General features: G+C 34.3%; 1 protein-coding gene across 9 annotated transcripts in view; it reads right to left on the reverse strand.

Annotated features, from left to right (window-relative positions):
- MEF2A (myocyte enhancer factor 2A) overlaps positions 1-26085 on the reverse strand; it is a 187884-nt gene that overhangs the window by 76424 nt on the left and 85375 nt on the right. For 8 of the 9 annotated variants that reach the window (XM_077124054.1, XM_077124051.1, XM_077124055.1 and 5 more), the window contains one exon: positions 11793-11983. In XM_077124054.1, coding sequence (XP_076980169.1) covers positions 11793-11846 — 54 coding nt within the window. In that variant the 5' untranslated portion in view covers positions 11847-11983. Of the gene's footprint in view, positions 1-11792; positions 11984-17968; positions 18092-26085 lie in introns of all 9 variants that reach the window. The other variant, XM_077124053.1, reaches the window with a different exon arrangement.

Consider the following 26085-nt stretch of genomic DNA (forward strand, 5'->3'; position numbering starts at 1 on the left):
CTGGAGGGTGGAACATCTGAAATCCAGCAAGAAAAAGATAATATAGGGAAAAAATGGAAAAATATGAGCAGGGACTCAGGGAATTGAAAGACAATATGAAGCGCACAAATATACATGTTGTAGGTATCCCAGAAGGAGAAGAGAAGGGAAAAGGAGGAGAAAAACTAATGGAGGAAATTATCACTGAAAATTTCCCAACTCTTATGAAAGACTTAAAATTACAGATTCAAGAACTACAGCATACCCCAAAGAGAATAGATCCAAATAAATGTACTCCAAGACATTTACTAATCAGAATGTCAGAGGTCAAAGAGAAAGAGAGAATCTTGAAAGCTGCAAGAGAAAAGCAACCCATCATGTACAAGGGAAACCCAACAAGAACATGCGTAGATTTCTCAGCAGAAACCATGGAGGCAAGAAGACAGTGGGATGACACATTTAAACTACTAAAAGAGAAAAACTGCCAGCAAAGAATTCTATATCCAGCAAAACTGTCCTTCAAAAATGAGGGAGAAATTAAAACATTTTCAGACAAAAAATCACTGAGAGAATTTGTGACCAAGAGACCAGCTCTGCAAGAAATACTAAAGGGAACATTAGAGACAGATATTAAAAGACAGAAGAGAGAGGTGCGGAGAAGAGTGTAGAAATGAAGACTATGAGTAAAAAGAAGGAAAATTAGATATGACATATAAAATCCAGAAAACAAAATAGTAGAAGAAAGTACTACCCGTGCAGTAATAACACTGAATGTTAATGGATTAAACTCCCCAATCAAAAGACATAGTCTGGCAGAATGGATTAAAAAACAGGACCCATCTATATGCTGTCTCTACTCAAAGGACATGAGGGCAAGGACACAAACAGACATTTGCACACCAATGTTTATAGCAGCATTATTCACAATTACCAAGAAATGGAAACAGCCAAAATGTCCATCAACAGAAGGGTGGCTAAACAAACTTGTGGCATTTACATACGATGGAATATTATGCAGCTGTAAGACAGGATAAAGTCATGAAGCATGTAACAACACAGATGGACCTTAAGGACATTATGCTGAGTGAGATTAGCAAAAAACAAAAGGACAAGTACTGTATGGTCTCACTGATATGAACTGATATTAGTGAATAAACTTGGAATATTTTGTTGGCAATAGAGACCATCAGGAGATAGAAATAGGGTAAGATATTGGGTAACTGGAGCTGAAGGGATACAGATTGTACAACAGGACTGAACATAAAAACTCAGAAATGGACAGCACAACACTACCTAACTGTAATACAATTATGTTAAAACACTGAATGAAGCTGAATGTGAGAATGATAGAGGGAGGAGGGCTGGGGCATAAATGAAATCAGAAAGAAAGATAGACAAACATTGAGATGGTATAATCTAGGAATGCCTAGAGTGTATAATGATACTGACTAAATATACAAATTTAAAAATGTTTTTGCATGAGGAAGAACAAAGGAATGTCATTACTGCAGGGTGCTGAAAATAGATGGTAATTAATATTTTAAAATTTCAACTTATGTGTAAGACTAAAGCAAAAAATGTTTATTTGGTACAAAACTTATATTTTGACTAGTGCATCTCCTAATATAACCTATGCAGATAGTTGGTTGAACAACATAAGTAATGGAACCTTGGGTATAGGGCATGAGATTTTGTTGGTTTGTCCTGAGTGATGCCCCAATGAATCCCAGAGTGATTTGATCAGTGAGCAGGCAAGTATTTGCAAAGTCCCCTTCGGGGAATGATGAGAATGGGGGAAAATTCAACCTCCCCAAGTTGAATTCCTGATATTCTCACAAGCAGTATGGACAACCAAAGCTATAGGCTGAGCCCCGAGTCTTGGGGTTTGTTCATATGAAACTTAACCCCACAAAGGATAGGTCAAGCCTACTTAAAATTAGGCCTAAGAGTCAACCCCAAGAGAACCTCTTTTGTTGCTCAGATGTGGCCTCTCTCTCCAGCCAACACAACAAGCAAACTCACCGCCCTTCCCCTGTCTACGTGGGACATGACTCCCAGGGGTGTGGACCTTCCTGGCAACGTGGGACAGAAATCCCAGAATGAGCTGAGACTCCGCATCAAGGGATTGAGAAAAACTCTAGGATGGGCTGAGACCCAGCATTAAGGGACTGAGAAAACCTTCTCGACCAAAAGGGGGAAGAGTGAAATGAGACAAAGTGTCAATGGCTGAGAGATTCCAAACAGAGTCAAGAGGTTATCCTACAGGTTATTCTTATGCTTTAAGTAGCTATCACCTTGTTATCCAAGATGTAATGGAGAGGCTGGAGGGAACTGCCTGAAAATGTAGAGCTGTGTTCCAGTAGCCATGTTTCTTGATGATGATTGTGTAATGATACAGCTTTCACAATGTGACTGTGATTGTGAAAACCTTGTGTCAGATGCTCCTTTTATCTACCTTGTCAACAAACAAGTAGAACATATGAAATAAAAATAAATAATAGGGGGAACAAATGTTAAAATAAATTTAGTTTGAAATGCTAGTGATCAATGAAAGGGAGGGGTATGGGTATGGTACGTAAAAAAGTTTTTTTTCTGTTGTCTTTTATTTCTTTTTCTGAATTGGTACATATGTTCTAAGAAATGATCATGATAATGAATATACAACAATATGATAATATTGTGAATTACTGATGATATATGTAGAATGGAATGAGCATATATTCAGAATGTCTGTGTCTCTTGTTATTTTTTTAATTAATAAAAAATTTAAACAAAATAAAAAACAAACAAACAAAGATATGGCCCAGTCAAAGGAATAAACTAACACTTCAAATGAGATATGGAGTTGAAACAACTAATTAATGTTCAATCAAACAGGCTAAATCAAGTGAAAAGTCAAATCAACGAGTTGAGGGAGGATATGGCAAAAGATATGAAGGATATAAAGGAGACATTGGGTGAACAAAAAGAAGAACTTGAAAGCTTGGGAAAAAAAACAAATGGCAAAATGGCAGAACTTATGGAATGAAATGCACAACAGAAGAGATGAAAAACACCATAGAGACACAACAGAGTTGAAGAGGCAGAAGAAAGGATTAGTAAACTAGAGGGCAGGACATCTTTACAATAATAATATTAAATGTTAATGGATTGAACTCTCCAATCAAAAGACATAACTAGCACAACAGATTTTAAAAACCAGGACCCATCTATACGCTGCCTACAAGACACTCACTTTAGACCCAAGGACAAAAATAGGTTGAAAGGTGAAAGATTGGAAAAAGATATTTTATACAACTAACAACCAGAAAAGAATGGGGGTAACAATACACCAATATCCAACAAATTAGACTTCAAATGTGAAACGGTTAAAAGAGAGCAGGAAGGACATTATGTATTAATAAAACGAACAATTCATCAAGAAGACATAACAATCATAAATATTTATGCAGAGTGTCAAAGTGCCCCCATATACAAGGCACACACTGACAACTGAAGGGAGAAGTAGATACCTCTACAATAATAGTTGAAGACTTCAATACACTGCTTTTATCAATGGACAGAATATCTAGATAGAGGATCAGTAAGAAAACAGAGATTTTGAATAGTACAATAAATGAACCAGACTGAACAGACACTTACAGAATATTACAACCCACAACAGCAGGATACACACTTTCCTCACATGCTCATGGATCATGCTCCAAGATAGACCACGTGCTGGGTACAAAGGAAGTCTCAATAAATTTAAAAAGACTGAAATTATACAAAACTCTTGCTTGGATCATAATGGAATGAAGTTGGAAACCAATAAAAGGCAGAAGGCCAGAAAATACACAAATATATGGAGGCTCAATAACACACTCTTAAACAACTAGTGGGTCAAGGAAGAAATTACAAGAGAAATCAGTAAATATTTCAAGGCAAATGAGAATGAAAACTCAACATATCAAAACTTATGGGATGCAGCAAAGGCAGTTCTGAGAGGGAAATTTATTGCCCTAAATGCCTATATTAAAAAAGAAGAAAGCAAAAACTGAGGAATTAACTGCTCACCTGGAAGAACTAGAGAAAAGAGCAAATTAAACCCAAAGCAAATAGAAGTAAATAACAAAGATTAGAGCAGAAATAAATAAAATTGAGAACATTAAAATTAATACAGATCAACAAAACCAGAAGTTGGTTCTTTGAGAAAATCAATAGAATTGATGGACCCTTAGCTACACTGATAAAGAAAAAAAAGAGGATGTAAATAAATAAAATCAGAAATGGGGAAGGGGACATAAATACCCATAGAAATAAAGGAGATAATGAGAGGATAATATGGGCAACTATATGCTGATAAACTAGACAAGGGAGATGAAATGGACAACTTTCTAGAAAAGCACAGACAACCAACACTGACACAAGAAGAAATGGATAACCTCAACAAACAAATCACAAGTGAAAAGATTGAATCACTCATCAAGAATCTTCCAAAAAAGAAAAGTTCAAGACCAGGTGACTTCACATGTGAATGCTACAAAGCATTCCAGGAAGAATTAGTACCAATCCTGCTCAAACTCTTCAAAGAAAAAATGAAGAGACGGGAAAGCAACCTAACTCATTCTATGAAACCAACATAACCCTAATACCAAAGCCAGACAAAGTTACCACAAGAAAAGAAAATTACAGACCTATCTCTTTAATGAATAAAGATGAAAAATCCTCAAAAAAAATACTCACAAATCAAATCCAGCAGCACATTAAAAGAATTATACAACATAACCAAGTGGAATTTATTTCAGGTACACAAGACTAGTTCAACACAAGAAAATCAATTAATATAATACACCACATCAATAAATGAAAGTGGAAAAACCACATGATCATCTCAATTGATGTAGAAAAGACATCTGACAATAGCTCTGTAACATTAATAGATATAATGGCAATATCATAACAAGGGAGAAAATGGGATAGAGCTATGTAAGAATAACATTTCTATGTTTTACTGGAATTAAGTTATTATAAATCTTAGGCTGAATAAGATAAGATGTATATGGTAAACCCTAAAACAACCACTTAAAAAAAAACCTCAAAAAAAAGTGTAAAAATCATCAATGAAATTAAAATGCCACATCAGAAAATATTCACTCAATGGGGAAAAAAGTAGTAAAGGCAGAATAGAACAAAAAGAAATGAGACATGGGAATTTAGAAGATGACAGAAATAAATCAAGTAAATAATAATGCTAAATGTGAATGGGTTAAACAATCCAATCAAAAGTCAGAGCTTGTATACAACTGTATGTTGTCTACAGGAAATACTTTTTAATTAAAAAAAACAAAAAGACTGAAAGCAAAAGAATGAAAAACAGTGTATTACTCAAGTAATAATCATAGGTAAGCTGTAGAGACTATACTGATAACACACAATGTAGACTTTAAAACAAAATGTATTAGTGATAAGGAGGGACATTTTATAATAATAAAAGGGCAATTCCAAGAAGAAGACATTTTAAACATGCAATCAATAACGAAATAACAAAATACATAAAGCAAAAACTTACAGAAATGGAAGGAAAGGCAATTCAACAATGACAATTTGATACTTCAACATCCCACACTTTCAGTAATGAAAAGAACTGGACAAAAGATCAGTAAGAAAGTAGATTTAAATATTATAAAAGAACTAGACCTAACAGACATTTACAGAACACTCCACCCAACAATAGAATATACATTTTTCTCAAGTGCATATGGAACATTCTCCAGGATATGCTAGACCAAAAACCAAAATTTAATAAATTTTTAAGGACAGAAATAATTAAAAATGTATGTTCCCCAACCAAAAAAGAATGAAATTCTAAATCAGTCAAACAGGGAAAAATTTGAGAAACTCACAATGTGTGGAAATTAAACAGCACACTCCTAAATGATCAACAGGTTACAGAAATAGAAAAAAAAATCAGAAAATATTGTGAGATGAATGAAAATGAAGACACAACATCCCAAAATGTATACAGTATAGTGTATTTAGAATGAAATTTATAGCTGTAAATACCTACAGAATATTCAAGAACAGCACTCTTCATAATAGCACCAGATAAGAAAACCAACTAACATGTCCATTTAAAATATAATAAATAAACAAATTGTGGTACACTCACACAATGGAATATATATTAATGACAATGAACAAAATGGGTCTATATGCAATAATGGCATGGATGAACTTCACAAACACAATAAGAAGCAATAGAACACATACTGTTCATACAAAATTCAATGAGCAGCATAGTAAACCTATGGTTAGATCAGGCTGGTGACTTCCCTTGGTGCAGAGGGATAACACCTGGGAGACAGAACAGGAAATGTTTCTGAGGTACAGGTATGCTTGATTTCTCGATGTAAGTGCTGGTTACATGACCATGCTCTTTTAGCAAAATTTCACTGAGCCACACAGACTTAGGATTTCTGGACTTCAACATTATACTTTAAAACAAAACATACTGTTTAAAAAAGAAGTGTATTAGAACAAGAAAGACAAATACACAGTTTCATGAGAAGCTTCTAAGGGGCTTAACTCAGGTTACTTGATAGGTAAAATATTTATTAAAATTTAAGTTCTCATGAAATGAACATTAAAAAAGTAAAGTTTTCATGCAAAATAATGAAAATAATATGTTAACATATTATTAAAAACATAAAACTACATTTTAAAAATCTTATAAGAATTGAGTAACAGTGATTTTGCTAAAAGGCTAAAATAATTAAAATGCACAATTAAATAACAGAACTATCAACAGCCAGAGAAAAATAACATAATAAAAAATACTGAGAATTAGTTCATTTGTAGAACTTCTTCTTTGATTGTATCAGTATCCCAGTATATTTCTCAAAAATTTCTGGAAGAATTCTATTTTCTATAGAAAAGCTGAATCTCTTTCCTGAATCAGTTCAATAAGTTATCACTGAGTATTCACTCACAGAGTGTATGTGTGAGGTAGAGAGGGAGGCTCCTTCTTTAATGTTCAAAATAATGTCATATCGTGGTTAATATTCTGAAAACTCCACTGTCAGACTGCTATAGTAACTTTTAAAATATATATTTTAAAACTTATAAAATATATTTAATAGTAGGATAATGGCCACGAAGAAGACTGAGTAAATATCGTCATTTAATAAGGGCAGTGGGTTGAAATATACGATCACTGTTACTCAAACCACCTCACTGCACGATTGCATTCAACATTCAACATTTGTCCAGCTGGTAATACTTCTGTTCCAGTTCTCATTAGTATTATCTTATAGGGCTGATAAACCACCTTAGCTCACAACCTTACTAAAACAGCCTGTGGATCAGATTGGGCCCACAGGCTGTAGTTTGCCAGTCTTCTAAGGTTATCAACTTTTGAAGGAAAGGAACCACATGATTAATTCATGCAATATAGCACATGGCAAAGTTTTATCCAATGGTTAAAACAGGCTTTGGATGATACTGATCATTGCAGCGCTGTAGCTCATGGAGATATGTCATTTAAAAAATCAGAATTTTAAATTTCAGTATTTATTTATGTAAGAGCAGCATTTTTAAAGGGGAAAAATAAGTGCAGATGTATATCTAAAAGCTAAATTCATTTTCCTAGACTTTGAGAAAAGTAACCAAGTATAATATAGATGGAACTTAAATGTAGCAATAATCTACCACATTATTTCACTGGACAGACTGAGCAGACTTTTACCACTGCTATTAAATAATAATAAACTATCACTATATAGCATTTGTGGCATCAACTTTCTCTCTTACCCACAAGAAACAACCACATAAAAAACTTACAAACTACTGCTTGGAAAATTGAATAAAAAAAAGAATTTCATTAAAAAAATAGATTCTACATATAGATTTATATATATAGCTTAGTTTTAAAAACCTGTACCTCTTTGTACAAAATAAAGCCACTATTTTCTCAGTCTGGTTTATACAAAAATAGCATCATGAAAGACTCAATATTCATGCACTATTCATTCCACAAAGTGAACAAGCAAGTCATTACTGAAAAGTTCTGAAGCATCTGAGAAAGTCTTCACGATTCCATAGGTTACATTTTAGTACCTTGTAAGGAAAATTAACCTTATTATCTTTTTTCAACACTTTATTAGGTATCCCCATACATTTATTCCAGGTAAGAACTTTAGATTACTTCTGTCAGGTTCCTCCCAACAGCCCTGCTAGAATTTTCATTAAAATGTTAATTTAATGCAGTATCAATACAGGAAGAATTGAAAACTTTACCAAATAATAAGTCATCTACCAATGCAGTACGTCTCTCCATCTACTCAGGGTTTTCTTTTATTTTTGTTAGGGGTGTGTGTATTTCTATTTGTGTATTTTTGTGTTACATTTCACTACTTTACAGATACTGTTCATATTTAAAATTAAATAGGTAACACCTAAAATTTCCTCTTTTAACCACAAATACATAGTTCAGCACTGTTAATTACGCCCACAATATTGTGCGACCATCACCACCAACCTTTACCAAAACTTTCCAATTGTCTCAAAAAGAAACTCTGTACATTTTAAGCCTAACTACCTATTTCCTATCCCCACCCTGTCCCCTGGTATCCAATATTCTAGATTTTGACTTTATAAGTTTGCTTATTCTAATTATTTAATATCAGTGAGATAATTCAATATCTGGTCTTTTGCGTCTGGTTTATTTCACTCAACATGATGTCATCAAGGTTCATCCATGTTGTCACATGTATCAGAACTTCATTCTTTCTTAGGGCTGAATAATATTCCATTGAATGCATATATCCCATTACGCTTATCCATTTATCTGCTGATAAACATCTTAGGTTGTATATGTTAACAGAATAAATATTTTTTTAAAGATCCATGTAACCACATAACACAAACAGTGAACCCTAAGTTAACATGGACTACAGTTAATAGTACAATTATAAAAATGTGCTTTTATCAATTGTAATAAACATACCATACAAATGCCTAGGTGTTAATAATAGGGTGGTATACGAGAACTCTGTAATTTATGCATGATTTTTTAATAACCCACAACTTCTCTAGTAAAAGAAATAAAATACATAAATGTAGTAAAAAGTTATATTTAATTACTAATAACTCCTCCCATAAATCAGATGCCAATGCAAGTTATATCATCATGTCAAACCATTCTCAGATTGAAAAAGCAGAACTTCCAATTAAGATCAAGCTTTTTACCTACAAAAGACTATCTTTTCCTCTCACTTGCCTCCTTCCTCTCCATTACTACTGCCTTTCTGCCCAATCCTCATCACTTCACACATGAACTGTCCCATTTATTATTTGTATTTTCTGATAGTGCAAGTGCTCTAAAATACAAATCTTAACATGTCACTGCCCTATTCAAATATTCAATGGTTCTCTGTTGTTTTAAAGATACAACTCAAACTTTTAAAAATGAGATCAAAGCCCTTATGATATGGTTCCTTCCTTATTTTTTAACTTCAACTCCCAACACTCTAACTCCAAACATAATGATCTTCACAGTTTTCTCCAAATGCACAACACTGTCAATTCCAAGCTTATTCATGCACTGTTCCACTGACCTGAAGTGATTTTATCTGGCTGGTTCATATTTATAATTCAAAACTCCTCCTCCAGTAATTGTTCCCTGAATTATCTTATGAAAGGTTCCTTCCATAAACTTTCTCAGCACCCAAGCATACTTTTATTTGCCAAATACATCTAATGTAGGCTACAGATTTTTAATGAGTTCCTTGTATCTAACACAGACTCTCAGATATGGTAGGTATTCAAATATGAACGAATAAATAGTATTTATCTTCTTCTGCATGGAAACAATTTTCTCTTAATAATACAAAAACAATGAAACCTTTAACTTTTTAAATCTACAAATTTAAAAATCAGTAAAATTAAGATACCCTTTCAGACTGCAGAAAACTGGGCCTTATTTAACTTGATAAATATACTGCCCAACAATTTCTTTTATATCTTTTCTCCATTCTTTGTCTAAATTGTTTGAGGGGAGAAATTCAAATAGTCCTTTCCCCTTTTGGCACCCTCGCAACAAGCTGACTTAGCAGGTAAGTTTAAGGTAGAAACAGGCTAATTCTAGCCCCTAAGCTATAGCAGCTGGCTCCATCTGTTCAACAAAATCATTTCCTCAACCTAAAAGGTTCTACTGCCCATTCATTATTCCAAGCTCCCACTTCCCTCTAACCATGAGAGTCCTTTGCAGTTGTAGGTTTAGTCTAGCTGTGCCCAATTTAAGCATAATTATAAGATAATGAAAGTTCAAAGGATCTTAATGAGTTCTGCAACTTCTCTGCCTCTCTGTTATTCCTTAAAGAATCCTATCTCACATTTATACTCTATTATGTTCATGAAGCAGGTCCCCATGCCTCCTTTACAAGTCACAATGGTTGCTATTGAACTATTTCTTTGGAACGATGGAATGATTACTTTATAAATCTTCCCTACAATGTCATCATAACAGGTCTTTGTGTGTGCCTTATGCTTTTGCTAAGGTATCTTCATGAACTGAAACAAGGATCCTTTCAGTTTGGTCTATGGGCAACCCTAAATACACATACTAACTTCCCTAACACCTGCTCAGTTGAGCTTTATCTCCAATTATATCTATATTACCAGGTGAAATACTACCCTGGTTTTGCAGAACACATTTTCAGTGTTTTTCTGTTGCTGTTAAACTTACAGAAACTAGCTGTTCTTGAAACTTCTGAGATGCAACCTTCCCAAAGACAGTATTTCTCCCCTTGCATATGCCCTGAATATTAATTCATTTGCAGTACTCTATGAAATCAGTTTTCCTTCTTTCTTCTAAACCACAGATTGGCACATATTTCTTAAAGGGCCAGAGAGTAAATATTTTAGGATTATGGGCCTATACAGTCTCTGCAGCAACTAGTTAACTATGTCATTATAGTATGAAAGAAGTCAGACAGTATGTAAGCAAATGGGCATAGCACTATTCTAATAAATCTTTATTTACCAAAAAAAGGCCAGCATGCAGGCCATAGTATGCTAACTCCTGCTCTAAATGCTTGCAACTACCAGACTCTTATACCAGCATCATTATAATCATCCTGAATTTTTAAGAGTTTATTGACAACAGTAGTGAAAATCATGTTCAATATATTTTATCAGTTAAAGCTGAGGTATATACTTAAATGTTTTAAAAATACTTGTGATAACAGGTTGTGAAATATATTCTAGTTATTAGTTGGTGAGTCAGAAAATTTAACTGACTAGGATACACAATCACTGATAATTGCAGTTAACTTAGGCTTTAGCTAAATATGAAAACAAAGGTAATAATTTTAAATAATAATTAATATACAGAAGATTAACAATCAAATACATAATCAATTATATAGAAGATTAAATATATTATGATAAATCTATGGATGGTATAGGTGGGGTTGCAGTGGTTTAACTTTTCTTCTGCTTATATTTTCTATAACTAACAATATATGACTTCTGTAATAATAAAAATGAAGTTATTTAAGCACATGATGAAAACCTACAATTTACTGGGTTTTTTTGGTGCTTGGTCCAGGAATTGAACCTGAGTCTCCCACATGGAAGGTGAGCAGTCCACCACTGAACCACTGTTGTATCCCACAATTACTTTTATTGCTAAAATTGTTCATTTCATCCAGAAATAAAAATTTCCAGAGTTGAAATCAAATTTAAGAAAAATCCAACCAGTTTACCTTATATTCTTTTTTAAAATACAGATCACATCAATTAAGTATATGAATTATAAAGTTTGCATTTACCTGTCGGTTCCTTTCATCCATTATGCGTGTGATTTGTATTTTCTTCCGCCCCATTTTCAGTCACCTTTCCTTCTTAATATTCCAATATTTAATTCAAAAATTACTTTTTTTCAATATCCTAATGCATTGTACACAGCTTCTATTATTTCAGCTTCTAGTCCAATGGCTACAGCTGAAATTTTCTATATGATCTAAAAGAAAGAACAAATTAGAAGATTTAAGTTCTACAGGTTTTCAAATCACAAAAATATATTATACAAATTTCAAAATTGCTTTTTTGCTGCATGCAGATAAGCAGCATTATTAGTTGAAATTTCTGGTTACTTAAAATTAGTAAATAAGATGAAGTATTTTTCGTTTTACCCCTAAATCTCTCTTGAACACCTTCATGCTCTTAGCTCAGGCTAGACTAACACAATTATAACCTTTCAATTTTTCTCCAGTAATATAAAAGCAGCAATAAAGCCAACATTTATTGGGCCTGTTCTATGTGCCAGACACTTTCTAAGTACCTGACATATTAATTTGTGCAATCTTAACTGCAACCTTTGAGTTAGTTACAATTATCTCCATTTTATAAACAGGAATACTGAGGCACAGAGAAATTAAGTACTGTGGCCAAGGCCACATAGTAAAGGGAAGAGCTTGGCATATGAAACCAGGAAGGCTGGTTCCAACCCTCTTCACTTAAAAATTACAGAATATGTATAATCACTAAAGGTGAACTTTCATGATAAAGGATAAATTAAACTGGGTAGCTCCAACCTGTCTTTGTAAACTCTTCTTCCAAATTGTTCTAGCCTCCAGCCAAATTATTATCCATCCATTCACAAAGTCACTATACACCTTCATTATATTATATATTTAAATGAAATACTCTTTTGGCCATTTAATGAACTCCTCCCCATCAGTCAAGAGTCAGTTAAAAAGTCACTTCCCTGTAAAGCCAAAACCAAATCCTCCTTGGTAGAATAAGCTACAGCACCTTTTGTGTTTGTGTGTGTGTGTGTGTGTGTGTGTGTGTGTGTAAACTGCAGGTCTGCTTTTCTCTGAGACTGTGAATCCACTAACAGTAATACTCCCTTTATCTCTGCAGCAGAATGACTTGGCAATGGTACACTTTGTCATGCTCTGAAATGATGGGTGGATTCCTAAAAAAAACTATGCTTTCAAAATTTACATAATAAAAACAACAATTTTGGAGAAATGAGGGACAAACCTATATCACACTCATAATAATAAATTCCCAAGAAAATTTCAGTGAAGTATTTGTAATGCTATACATGTTTATCTATGAAATTAACCATATGTAAAAATCTAGTATTTATTAAATCTGGCTTTTACCAGATTTTAATGAAAGGCAATGAGCCTTTCATTTCTTATAATTATCACCACTATCATCAGCATAGCACTTCTTATATATGTTCACGCATTCCTTCATTCACTTTTATTTCTTCATTAATAGAAACATTTACCAATTATCTATTAACAATTGATCACTTATTAATTGATCAATTATTTACAATAAATGTATTTCCAAGCACTGTCCTAGGCACTGATGACAAAATGGTGAAGGAAAAAGAGAAAGATATTTATTTCACAGAGCTCAGGTTCTATTAAGCAAACAGACATTAATCAAACAAAACTGAAAAGTTCATTTAAAAAAAGAATGTGGCCTGCGTATGTGCCATTTGGGATGTGATCTTAGACCTGAATATAAGGAGGTACATTCTAGATGGAGAGACTAGCATGTGAAAAGACCCCATGAGGAGAGGGAGCAAGGAGCATTAGAGGAACTGAAAAGACAGCTAGACACTAGCTGCAACCACTCAAACAAGTAGCTGTGTTGTAGAATATTTCCATTTTCTCAACAGACTGCATTATTAACAATAGAAGATAGTTTTCTCCAAATCATGCTTGCTAACAATTCACATTATTTTCAACTCCCATTATGAAAACCTGCACTACTGTAGTCACTGGCAAGATTAATATTCATACATTTGACTGCAGTGATATGGTACACTGATCAAGACCAGTTAATGCCTATAAAGTATACACACGGTACTATCTTCTATAATCAGAAAAATTCTGAGTTTAGACATACATAAGCATTTTACTTTGGGCAATGCTGGAGCAGGTTTCTTCAAACCACCCTTTCCCTGAATACAACTAGAAAAAAAACAAAAAATAACCTGTTTTAGAGAATTAACTCAGGAGGAACACTGGGGGTCGATAAAGACCAGTGAAAAACTCCAGAAACACTGAATGGAGGAGAAAAGAAAAAGAGAGAGAAAAAAAAAAAGATGTAGGGAAGTGGCATGGAGCTACCAGACCAGATCCCAAACCCAAGCTCAGTCTGGTAGCGGTTGAAGACAGACACCAGCAGTGCCTGGGAACTTCATACCATTGTCACTGACCACAGAGCCTCCCATAGCAGCAAAATACTGTCCCATGCACATTCAGGAACAGGGAACCAAGTCTACACATAATCCCAACGAAGAGACCTAGCAGTCAGCAGGAGGGAGCATAAAAAGTAGTCCACCAGAAATCAAGGTGACCAGTGACAGAATTACTGGCAAGCCATGAACATTCCCAGCCTGGTCCATAATTGCTGGCAAACCTAAACAAAAAAAAAAACAACAAAAAAACCCTGTGGGGCGGGCCATGGTGGCTCAGCAGGCAAGAATGCTTTCCTGCCATGCCAGAGGACCCGGATTCAATTTCCGGTGCCTGCCCAGGTAAAAAAAAAAAAAAAAACAAAACAAAACTCTGTGTATATCAATACTGAAACCATCTGGTTTCATGGATCAGGATCCTACAATGCTGAAGTTACCACAGGAAGAAAAGTCACATGAAAATAGGAAACTGAACTGCTGACAGACAGAACATCTATAAACAAAGAGAATATCCCAGGAATTCAGGAGAAGGAACAGAAGAAAGGAAACTCCCCTGAAGGTGAAACAACCACCCATAATATAGTAATCTTAAAAGTTACAGCTTATGCACAGGGAAAGACACCGACACAGAAAGATCTGAGGAAATCCTAACTATTAAACATGGACTTCTCAAAAACTTCAGTACAAACAGAACAAGCACTGTAGAAGGCTTAAAACAGCCAATCTATAACAAACTTAAAGAAGCGTGAGAAACTGATTTCCAGAGCTAGAGCAGCAAAACAATCAAATGCTCAGAAATCAACAAAAGATCACACACAAACCATGCGCAGAGAAACTGTAAGAGAGGACTCAACAGGTGGAAAAAATAACAATTTTGGAGGAAATATAGACAAGAGAATAAGTACTCAAAGATGTTCAAAAAAAGTTCCTAAATTGATTGAAGGAGCTAAAGGAAAATATAAATAGAAATAAACTGAATTTGGACAGAAAACTAAAAGATGAAAGGAAGATGACCTTTGAACAAAAAGACTTAGAAAGATTTAAAAAGAACATTAAACTTAATGGGGGGGGGGTGAAAAACACAATAATGGAGATGAAAAATACACTAGAAACATTCAACACCATATCTCAACAAGCAGTAGAAAAAATGAGTAAACTAGAAGACAGGACGATCAAAATCATATAGTCAGAAGAGTAGATAGAGGAAAGATTGAAAAAAAGGTAAGCAGAGTCCAAAAGATCTGTGGAACAATATGAAGTGTACCAACATCCGCAGTATGGGAGTCCCAGAAGAAGAGAGAAGGAAAAGGGGGTAGAAAGAGTATTTAAGGAAGCAGCTGAATTTGCCAAATCTTACAAAAGATATAAACATACACATCCAAGAAGTGCCAACAAACTCCAAACAGGATAAAACCTAACAGATAAACTCCAAAACACACACTAATAAAAATGTCAAATGCCAAAGATAAACAGAGAATTCTAAAAGTAACAAGAAAAAAGTGATTTGTCATATTCAAGGGATCCTTAATAAGACTAAATGTTCATTTCCCATCAGAAACCATTTAGACAAGAAAGCAATGGTATAATATATTTAAAGTAGTAAAAGAGAAAAACTACAAGCCAAAATTCTCTATTCAGCAAAACTGTACTTCTAACATGACAGAGTTTAAAACATTTGACAAAACTGAGAGTTTATCATCAATATTCCTGTCTAACAAGAAATGACAGAGGCAATTATTCAGACTGAAAGAAAAAGGCAGTAGATAGTACCTTGGAGCAGTAACAAGAAATGAAGATTTCCACTAAAGGTAACTTCAAGGGTGAATACAGAAGTCAACAGCATGGTATCTTTAGTACGTAACTCTAATTTTTATTTACTACAAGATTTAGAATACAACAATAAAATTGGACACAAAATATAAAGAGGTAATGGGGGACAAAACATCAAGAGGGAGGGGCATAGGAGCAGAGATTGTGTGTGGTGTTAAAGTTAGATCGTTATCTTTTCAAACTAGGAGATTACAGACTTAGTTTGTTTAGTATAAAACCCAGGGTAAAGGCAAAGAAACTGTTTAAAACATAAACAAAAGCAGAAATTAAAACGGGATCACATATTACAAAAGATCAACTGTACACAAATGAAGGCTACAATAAAGGAAAAGAGGGATAAGAGATATAAAACAAAGGAACCAAATGGCTTAAGTAAGTACTGCCTTATACAAAGGGATTAAACACCCCAATCAGAAGACAGATTGGTAGAATGGATAAAAAGCACAATCCAACTCTACGTTGTTTAAAAAGATGCACCTTAATCCAAAGACAAATAGGTTGAAAGTGAAAGAACGAAAAAAGATATTCTGTGCACACAGTAACCAAAATAGAGCTGGAGTAGTGATACTACTATTGGACAAAATAGACTTTAGTGCAAAACTGTTAAAAAGAAAAAAAAGACAAATAAGAACATGAGATATGAATAAAAGGGCCAATCCACCAAGAAGATACAACCGTAAACATTTATGAGCCTAAAAATAAGCAAAAAAAAGTACAATGACGTGGGTAAATATATGAGTAGCTCTAAACGAATATTGGCTACATAAAATATTTGTGGGATTTAAAATATTAATAGTACATAAGTGGAGAGGGTAGTTAAATAATGTTAAATCTTTCTAAGATCTTTCATTGACTAGGAAATGGAGAAAAAGTACTCATTCACTTCGGACTTCAATAAGCCAAGGATGCTTGTGGTAATCAATGAGGTAATCATTGTAAGAAAAATAAAAGTATGTATAGTTAATAAACTAAAATAAAAGAGAAGAAACAAATGGATTAGTGAATAATTAATTCAAAAGAAAACATGAAAGGGGAAATGGAAAGCAAACAGGGAGATGACAGATTTAATTCAAATTTATCTGTAATTACATTAAATATAATTAAGCTAAATGCTCTTCATTTTTTACAAACTATAACTGACTGGTTAAAAAAATAAATTTTTCCTTCTAGAAGGAAAAATATGAGATAATGGTATGGTAGCCCATGACAAACTCTGGGATCTGTCCTGTAACTACTTGTAGAAGACTGCTTTGAAAACTATTGCTTTTTTCTTTCTCTGATTTGTATATATTTTATATTATACAATAAAAAAAGTTAAAAGAAAAAATGTGTAAGATGATTACAAAAGATAAATTTTAAATATGTGAATATAGAAAGAATGAAAGTGAAAGTTTGGAGATAGATATATCATGTAAAATACAAACCAAAAGAAAGTGTACTTTATCATAGTAAACTTTAAAGCATGGTAACAGAGAGATACACATAGGGAGATAAATGGGTAGAGATACAGGAAGACTTTTTAGTCTTTTACCACAAAAATAAAAGTTCAATTCACCAGGAAGATGGAACAATTCTAAATTTCAAAGCACCTAATTACACTTCAAGTGAGCATTCTGTTTCTAAAAATCATATATTCTGTGCCAAACACTAGCCAGGAACTTATTTCCCATTATTTAAATAGGAAAAAAATACATTAAGTTCATAATCCCCATCATCTACCTAAAATTCAACTAAAACAGAAAAATGTCCTATTATCTCAACTTATTTTTGCATTCCATAATTCTAAGCAAAATTAAGGGCTAAAACATGAAAGGCAATTGGAAACATTCAGTGTATCATTTGCCAGGTGAAAGACGCACATTCTCTTAGCACAAACTTCAAAGTTGTCTACATGTGAGTGTAAAACTCTACAAATTAGTTTTTGGATGTAATTTATAACTTTTCCCATACCTCAGTTTGTTAATAATATTGTATTGGCTGGTGGTGTCATCAAGATGGTGGTCTAAGACATCCTCATGGCTGTTCCCACTTTGAGACAGCTCAAAAAAGGGCAAATTCAATTCTCTTGAAACCCTGGAGGACGATCAAGAGTGGAGAATGACTGCAACTAACATTTTAACGATATTAGTATTCCAATCCACAAGCACATGAACATGAAATGCGCTCCCACTTATTTGGGTCTACCTTCATTTTTTTCAGACATTTTTATAGTTTTCTGTGTACAAGTTCTGTACATCCTTGGTTAGATTTATTCCTAGATATTTGACTCTTTTAGTTCCTATTGAAAACTGAATTATTTTTTCTTGATTTCTTCTTCAGGATTTTCTCTATATAGATTCATGTCATCTACAAATAGGGAAAATTTTGCTTTTTCCTTTCCAATTAGGATGCTTTTTATTTCTTTTTCTTTCCTAATTGCTTGGCTAGAACTTCCAACACAGTTTTGAGTAATAGTGGTGACAGTGGGCATCCTTGTCTTGCTAAAGGGAAAACATTCAGTCTTTCATCATTAAATATGATATTAGTTGTGGGTTTTTCATCTTTTATCACGTTGAGGAAGTCATATGGCAACATGTATTGACTTTCCTCTTGTGGGTTGGTTTCAAAATGGCTCTCTCAGCTTCTGCTGTGGCATATTCTTTCTTCAATCATCTGTGCTTTACTCCAACATGTCTCTCTCTCAAGGGACTCCAGTAAGTGGATTAAGATCTACCCTGAATGGGCAGGGTCACATCTTCATGGAAACAACCTAACCAAAAGGTGATACCCAATAATAGTCTGCTCCCACAAGCTGGATTAAAATAATATGGCTTTTCTGGAGCATATAACAGTTTCAAATCAGTATATGGTCTATCCTAGAGAATGATTCACATGCAAAGAGTATGTAACCTGGTTTTTGTTCAGTGCACTCAGCATTCTATATATGCCTGTTAGGTCTAATTGGTTTGGTGTATCATTCAAGCCTTATACTTCCTCACTGGTCTTCTGAATAGATGTTCTATCCATTATTGTGAGTGGTATGTTAAAGTCTCCTACTATTAATGCAGAATAGCCACTTTCTCCCTTCAGCTCTGTCAGTATTTGCTTCATATATTTTGGGACTCTGCTATTAGATGCAAATACATTTGTGATAGTTATAATCATTACATCTTCCTATTGAACTGTCCCCTATATCAGTATATAATGATCATCTTTACTGTTTTTTATGTAAAATCTATTTTATCCAATATTAGTATAGGCACCCAGCTCTCTTTCAGTTACTACTTGCATTGTGTATTTTTTCCATTGGTTCTTCTATCTTTGACTTTAAGGTGAGTCTCGTGCAGACAGCATATTGTTGGGAGATGCTTTTTAATCGATTCTGCCCATCTCTGCCTTTTGATTGGAGTTTAATCCATTTACATTTAAAGTCACTACTGATAATGTAGGACCTTCTTCTACCATTTTGCTATTTAGCCTTTAAAAGTCTTCTACTTTTTGTCCCTCATTTCTTTTAAAACATACTTTTATATGTTTTTGCTCATTTGTGTTATACTATACTGAGTGCCTTTTCATTTTATCTGGATATATTTTTCATCTGTTTTCCCTGTGGTTACTATGGGGTTAAAATTTAACACCCAAAATATTTAACAATCAAATTTCATACCAATTTAACTTGAATAGCATACAAATATACCTTTCCTGCATCCCTCTGTCCTCTGACCATTTATACTTGTTACCACTTCTACCTTTGCTGCATGTCTAAAAACCTTGATTTTATCATCACTTTTTATGTATTTGCATGTTAGCATCTGTAAGAAGTAGGAAGTGGAGTTACATACCAAATAATACAATACAATAATATTGATAGTTATAGCTGTCCAAATGATTACCTGTACTACAAGTCTTTATTTCTCTATGCTGCTTTGAATCACTGTCTAATGTCCTTTCATTTCGATATGAAGCACTTATTTTAGCAAGGCTTGTAGGACAGCTCTAGTGGTGATGAACTCCCTCAGGTTCTATTTATCTGACAATGTCTTAACCTCTCCCTTATTTTTGAAAGAGTCTCATCAGATATAAAATTCTTGGCTGGCAGGTGTTTCCTTTCAGCACTTTAAATATTTCAACACACTCCCTTCTTGCCTCCATGGTTTCTGACGAGAAACACTGCACTTAATCTAATTGGGATTTCCCTGTATTAACATATTGCTTTGCTCTTACATCTTCCAGAACTCTCTCCTGTTCTTTGTACTTGTTAGTATAATCAGTATATGACAGGGTATATTTTTCTTCATGTTTATCCTGCTGCTTTTCTCTTGCTGCTTGCAGGACTTTCTCTTTGTCCTTTTTTTTTTTTTTATTCCCTTATGCTTAGCTAGGCCCTTTAAACAACTACCTTTGTATTCAATTCCTAATTTGCTAAAGTTTAATCATCACACTGTGTGGCATCATAGGTTCTTCTTGGTCCTCTTCTGAATGAGCACAAATGCTTTCAGGACACATGCTTGGCTTTCTTGATTACCCTTAAAAACAAGTTTTTCTAAATATTTATTCTCTAAAATAGTCCTCTTAAGCTTTCCTAGACAGGATTTTTTTTTTATTAATTAAAAAACAATTAACTAACACAACACTGAGAAATCATTCCATTCTACATATGCAATCAGAAATCATTCCATTCTACATATGCAATCAGTAATTCTTAATATCATCACATAGGTGTATGATCATCATTTCTTAGTACATTTGCATTGATTTAGAAAAAGAAATACCAAGGCAACAGAAAAAGAAATAAAATGATAATATAGAGAAAAAATAAAAATAAAAAATACAAAAATATATATAAAAAACAAAACAAACAAACAAACAAAAAACTATAGCTCAGATGCAGCTTCATTCAGTGTTTTAACATAATTACATTACAATTAGGTAGTACTGTGCTGTCCATTTCTGAGTTTTTGTATCCAGTCCTGTTGCACAGTCTGTATCCCTTCAGCTCCAATTACCCATTATCTTACCCTATTTCTAACTCCTGATGCTCTCTGTTACCAATGACATATTTCAAGTTTATTCTCGAATGTCGGTTCATATCAGTGGGACCAGACAGTATTTGTCCTTTAGTTTTTGGCTGGACTCACTCAGCATAATGGTCTCTAGGTCCATCCACGTTATTACATGCTTCATAAGTTTATCCTGTCTTAAAGCTGCATAATATTCCATCGTATGTATATACCACAGTTTGTTTAGCCATTCTTCTGTTGATGGACATTTTGGCTGTTTCCATCTCTTTACAATTGTAAATAATGCTGCTATAAACATTGGTGTGCAAATGTCCGTTTGTGTCTTTGCCGTTAAGTCCTTTGAGTAGATACCCAGCAATGGTATTGCTGGGTCGTATGGCAATTCTATATTCAGCTTTTTGAGGAACCGCCAAACTGCCTTCCACAGTGGTTGCACCATTTGACATTTCCACCAACAGCGGATAAATGTGCCTCTTTCTCCGCATTCTCTCCAGCACTTGTGAATTTCTGTTTTGCTGATAATGGCCATTCTGGTGGGTGTGAGATGATATCTCATTGTGGTTTTGATTTGATTTTCTCTAATGGCCAGGGACATTGAGCATCTCTTCATGTGCCTTTTGGCCATTTGTATTTCCTCTTCTAGTAGGTGTCTGTTCAAGTCTTTTTCCCATTTTATAATTGGGTTGGCTGTCTTTTTGTTGTTGAGTTGAACAATCTCTTTATAAATTCTGGATACTAGACCTTTATCTGATATGTCATTTCCAAATATTATCTCCCATTGTGTAGGCTGTCTTTCTACTTTCTTGATGAAGTTCTTTGATGCACAAAAGTGTTTAATTTTGAGGAGCTCCCATTTATTTATTTCCTTCTTCAGTGCTCTTGCTTTAGGTTTAAGGTCCATAAAACCGCCTCCAATTGTAAGTTTCATAAGATATCTCCCTACATTTTCCTCTAACTGTTTTATGGTCTTAGACCTAACGTTTAGATCTTTGATCCATTTTGAGTTAACTTTTGTATAAGGTGTGAGATATGGGTCTTCTTTCATTCTTTTGCATATGGATATCCAGTTCTCTAGGCACCATTTATTGAAGAGACTGTTCTGTCCCAGGTGAGTTGGCTTGACTGCCTTATCAAAGATCAAATGTCCATAGATGAGAGGGTCTATATCTGAGCACTCTATTCGATTCCATTGGTCGATATATCTATCTTTATGCCAATACCATGCTGTTTTGACCACTGTGGCTTCATAATAGGCCTTAAAGTCAGGCAGCGCGAGACCTCCAGCTTCGTTTTTTTTCCTCAAGATGTTTTTAGCAATTCGGGGCACCCTGCCCTTCCAGATAAATTTGCTTATTGGTTTTTCTATTTCTGAAAAATAAGTTGTTGGGATTTTGATTGGTATTGCATTGAATCTGTAGATCAATTTAGGTAGGATTGACATCTTAACTATATTTAGTCTTCCAATCCATGAACACGGTATGCCCTTCCATCTATTTAGGTCTTCTGTGATTTCTTTTAGCAGTTTTTTGTAGTTTTCTTTATACAGGTTTTTTGTCTCTTTAGTTAAATTTATTCCTAGGTATTTTATTCTTTTAGTTGCAATTGTAAATGGGATTCGTTTCTTGATTTCCCCCTCAGCTTGTTCATTACTAGTGTATAGAAATGCTACAGATTTTTGAATGTTGATCTTGTAACCTGCTACTTTGCTGTACTCATTTATTAGCTCTAGTAGTTTTGTTGTGGATTTTTCCGGGTTTTCGACGTATAGTATCATATCGTCTGCAAACAGTGATAGTTTTACTTCTTCCTTTCCAATTTTGATGCCTTGTATTTCCTTTTCTTGTCTAATTGCTCTGGCTAGAACCTCCAACACAATGTTGAATAATAGTGGTGATAGTGGACATCCTTGTCTTGCTCCTGATCTTAGGGGGCAAGTTTTCAATTTTTCCCCATTGAGGATGATATTAGCTGTGGGTTTTAATATATTCCCTCTATCATTTTAAGGAAGTTCCCTTGTATTCCTATCTTTTGAAATGTTTTCAACAGGAAAGGATGTTGAATCTTGTCAAATGCCTTCTCTGCATCAATTGAGATGATCATGTGATTTTTCTGCTTTGATTTGTTGATATGGTGTATTACATTAATTGATTTTCTTATGTTGAACCATCCTTGCATACCTGGGATGAATCCTACTTGGTCATGATGTATAATTCTTTTAATGTGTTGTTGGATACGATTTGCTAGAATTTTATTGAGGATTTTTGCATCTATGTTCATTAGAGAGATTGGTCTGTAGTTTTCTGTTTTTGTAATATCTTTGCCTGGTTTTGGTATGAGGGTGATGTTGGCTTCATAGAATGAATTAGGTAGTTTTCCCTCCACTTCGATTATGTTGAAGAGTTTGAGGAGAGTTGGTACTAATTCTTTCTGGAATGTTTGATAGAATTCACATGTGAAGCCGTCTGGTCCTGGACTTTTCTTTTTAGGAAGCTTTTGAATGACTGATTCAATTTCTTTACTTGTGATTGGTTTGTTGAGGTCATCTATTTCTTCTTGAGTCAAAGTTGGTTGTTCACGTCTTTCCAAGAACCCGTCCATTTGATCTAAATTGTTGTATTTATTAGCATAAAGCTGTTCATAGTATCCTGTTATTACCTCCTTTATTTCTGTGAGGTCAGTACTTATGTCTCGTCTTCCATTTCTGATCTTATTTATTTGCATCCTCTCTCTTCTTCTTTTTGTCAATCTTGCTAAGGGCCCATCAATCTTATTGATTTTCTCATAGAACCAACTTCTGGTCTTATTGATTTTCTCTATTGTTTTCATGTTTTCAATTTCATTTATTTCTGCTCTAATCTTTGTTATTTCTTTCCTTTTGCTTGCTTTGGGATTAGTTTGCTGTTCTTTCTCCAGTTCTTCCAAGTGGACAGTTAATTCCTGCATTTTTGCCTTTTCTTCTTTTCTGATATAGGCATTTAGGGCAATAAATTTCCCTCTTAGCACTGCCTTTGCTGCGTCCCATAGGTTTTGATATGTTGTGTTTTCATTTTCATTCGCCTCGAGGTATTTACTAATTTCTCTTGCAATTTCTTCTTTGACCCACTCGTTGTTTAAGAGTGTGTTGTTGAGCCTCCACGTATTTGTGAATTTTCTGGCACTCCGCCTATTATTGATTTCCAACTTCATTCTTTATGATCCGAGAAAGTGTTGTGTATGATTTCAATCTTTTTAAATTTGTTAAGACTTGCTTTGTGACCCAGCACATGGTCTATCTTTGAGAATGATCCATGAGCACTTGAGAAAAAGGTGTATCCTGCTGTTGTGGGATGTAATGTCCTATAAATGTCTGTGAAGTCTAGCTCATTTATAGTAATATCCAGATTCTCTATTTCTTTATTGATCCTCTGTCTAGATGTTCTGTCCATTGATGAGAGTGGTGAATTGAAGTCTCCAACTATTATGGTATATGAGTCTATTTCCCTTTTCAGTGTTTGCAGTGTATTCCTCACGTATTTTGGGGCATTCTGGTTCGGTGCGTAAATATTTATGATTGTTATGTCTTCTTGTTTAATCGTTCCTTTTATTAGTATATAGTGTCCTTCTTTGTCTCTTTTAACTGTTTTACATTTGAAGTCTAATTTGTTGGATATTAGTATAGCCACTCCTGCTCTTTTCTGGTTGTTATTTGCATGAAATATCTTTTCCCAACCTTTCACTTTCAACCTATGTTTATCTTTGGGTCTAAGATGTGTTTCCTGTAGACAGCATATAGAAGGATCCTGTTTTTTAATCCATTCTGCCAATCTATGGCTTTTGATTGGGGAATTCAGTCCATTAACATTTAGTGTTATTACTGTTTGGATAATATTTTCCTCTAACATTTTGCCTTTTGTATTATATATATCATATCTGACTTTCCTTCTTTCTACACTCTTCTCCATACCTCTCTCTTCTGTCTTTTCGTATCTGACTCTAGTGCTCCCTTTAGTATTTCTTGCAGAGCTGGTCTCTTGGTCACAAATTCTCTCAGTGACTTTTTGTCTGAGAATGTTTTAATTTCTCCCTCATTTTTGAAGGACAATTTTGCTGGATATAGGAGTCTTGGTTGGCAGTTTTTATCCTTTAGTAATTTAAATATATCATCCCACTGTCTTCTAGCTTCTATGGTTTCTGCTAAGAAATCTACACATAGTCTTATTGGGTTTCCCTTGTATGTGATGGATTGTTTTTCTCTTGCTGCTTTCAAGATCCTCTCTTTTTCTTTGACCTCTGACATTCTAACTAGTAAGTGTCTTGGAGAACGCCTATTTGGGTCTAATCTCTTTGGGGTGCGCTGCACTTCTTGGATCTGTAATTTTAGGTCTTTCATAAGAGTTGGGAAATTTTCAGTGAAAATTTCTTCCATTAGTTTTTCTCCTCCTTTTCCCTTCTCTTCTCCTTCTGGGACACCCACAACACGTATATTTGCATGCTTCATATTGTCCTTGAGTTCCCTGATACCCTGTTCAAATTTTTCCATTCTTTTCCCGATAGTTTCTGTTTCTTTTTGGAATTCAGATGTTCCATCCTCCAAATCACTAATTCTATCTTCTGTCTCTTTAAATCTATCATTATATGTGTCCATTGCTTTTTCCATCTTTTCTACTTTATCCTTCACTTCCATAAGCTCTGTGATTTGTTTTTTCAGTTTTTCTATTTCTTCTTTTCGTTCAGCTCATGTCTTCTTCATGTTCTCCCTCAATTTATCGATTTCGTTTTTGAAGAGGTTTTCCATTTCTGTTCGTATATTCAGCATTAGTTGTCTCAGCTCCTGTATCTCATTTGAACTATTGGTTTATTCCTTTGACTGGGCCATATTTTCAATTTTCTGAGCATGATCCGTTATCTTCTGCTGGCATCTGGGCATTTAGTCAGATTTCCCTGGGTGTTGGACCCAACAGGTTGAAAGATTTTTCTGTGAAATCTCTGGGTTCTGTTTTTCTTATCCTGCCCAATAGGTGGCGCTCGTGGCCCACGTTTGTCTGCGGGTTCCACCAGTAAAAGGTGCTGTGGGTCCTTTAACTTTGG

The sequence above is a fragment of the Tamandua tetradactyla genome, chromosome 12, assembly GCF_023851605.1.
Source record: "Tamandua tetradactyla isolate mTamTet1 chromosome 12, mTamTet1.pri, whole genome shotgun sequence".
In the NCBI taxonomy this organism is placed as follows: Eukaryota; Metazoa; Chordata; class Mammalia; order Pilosa; family Myrmecophagidae; genus Tamandua; species Tamandua tetradactyla.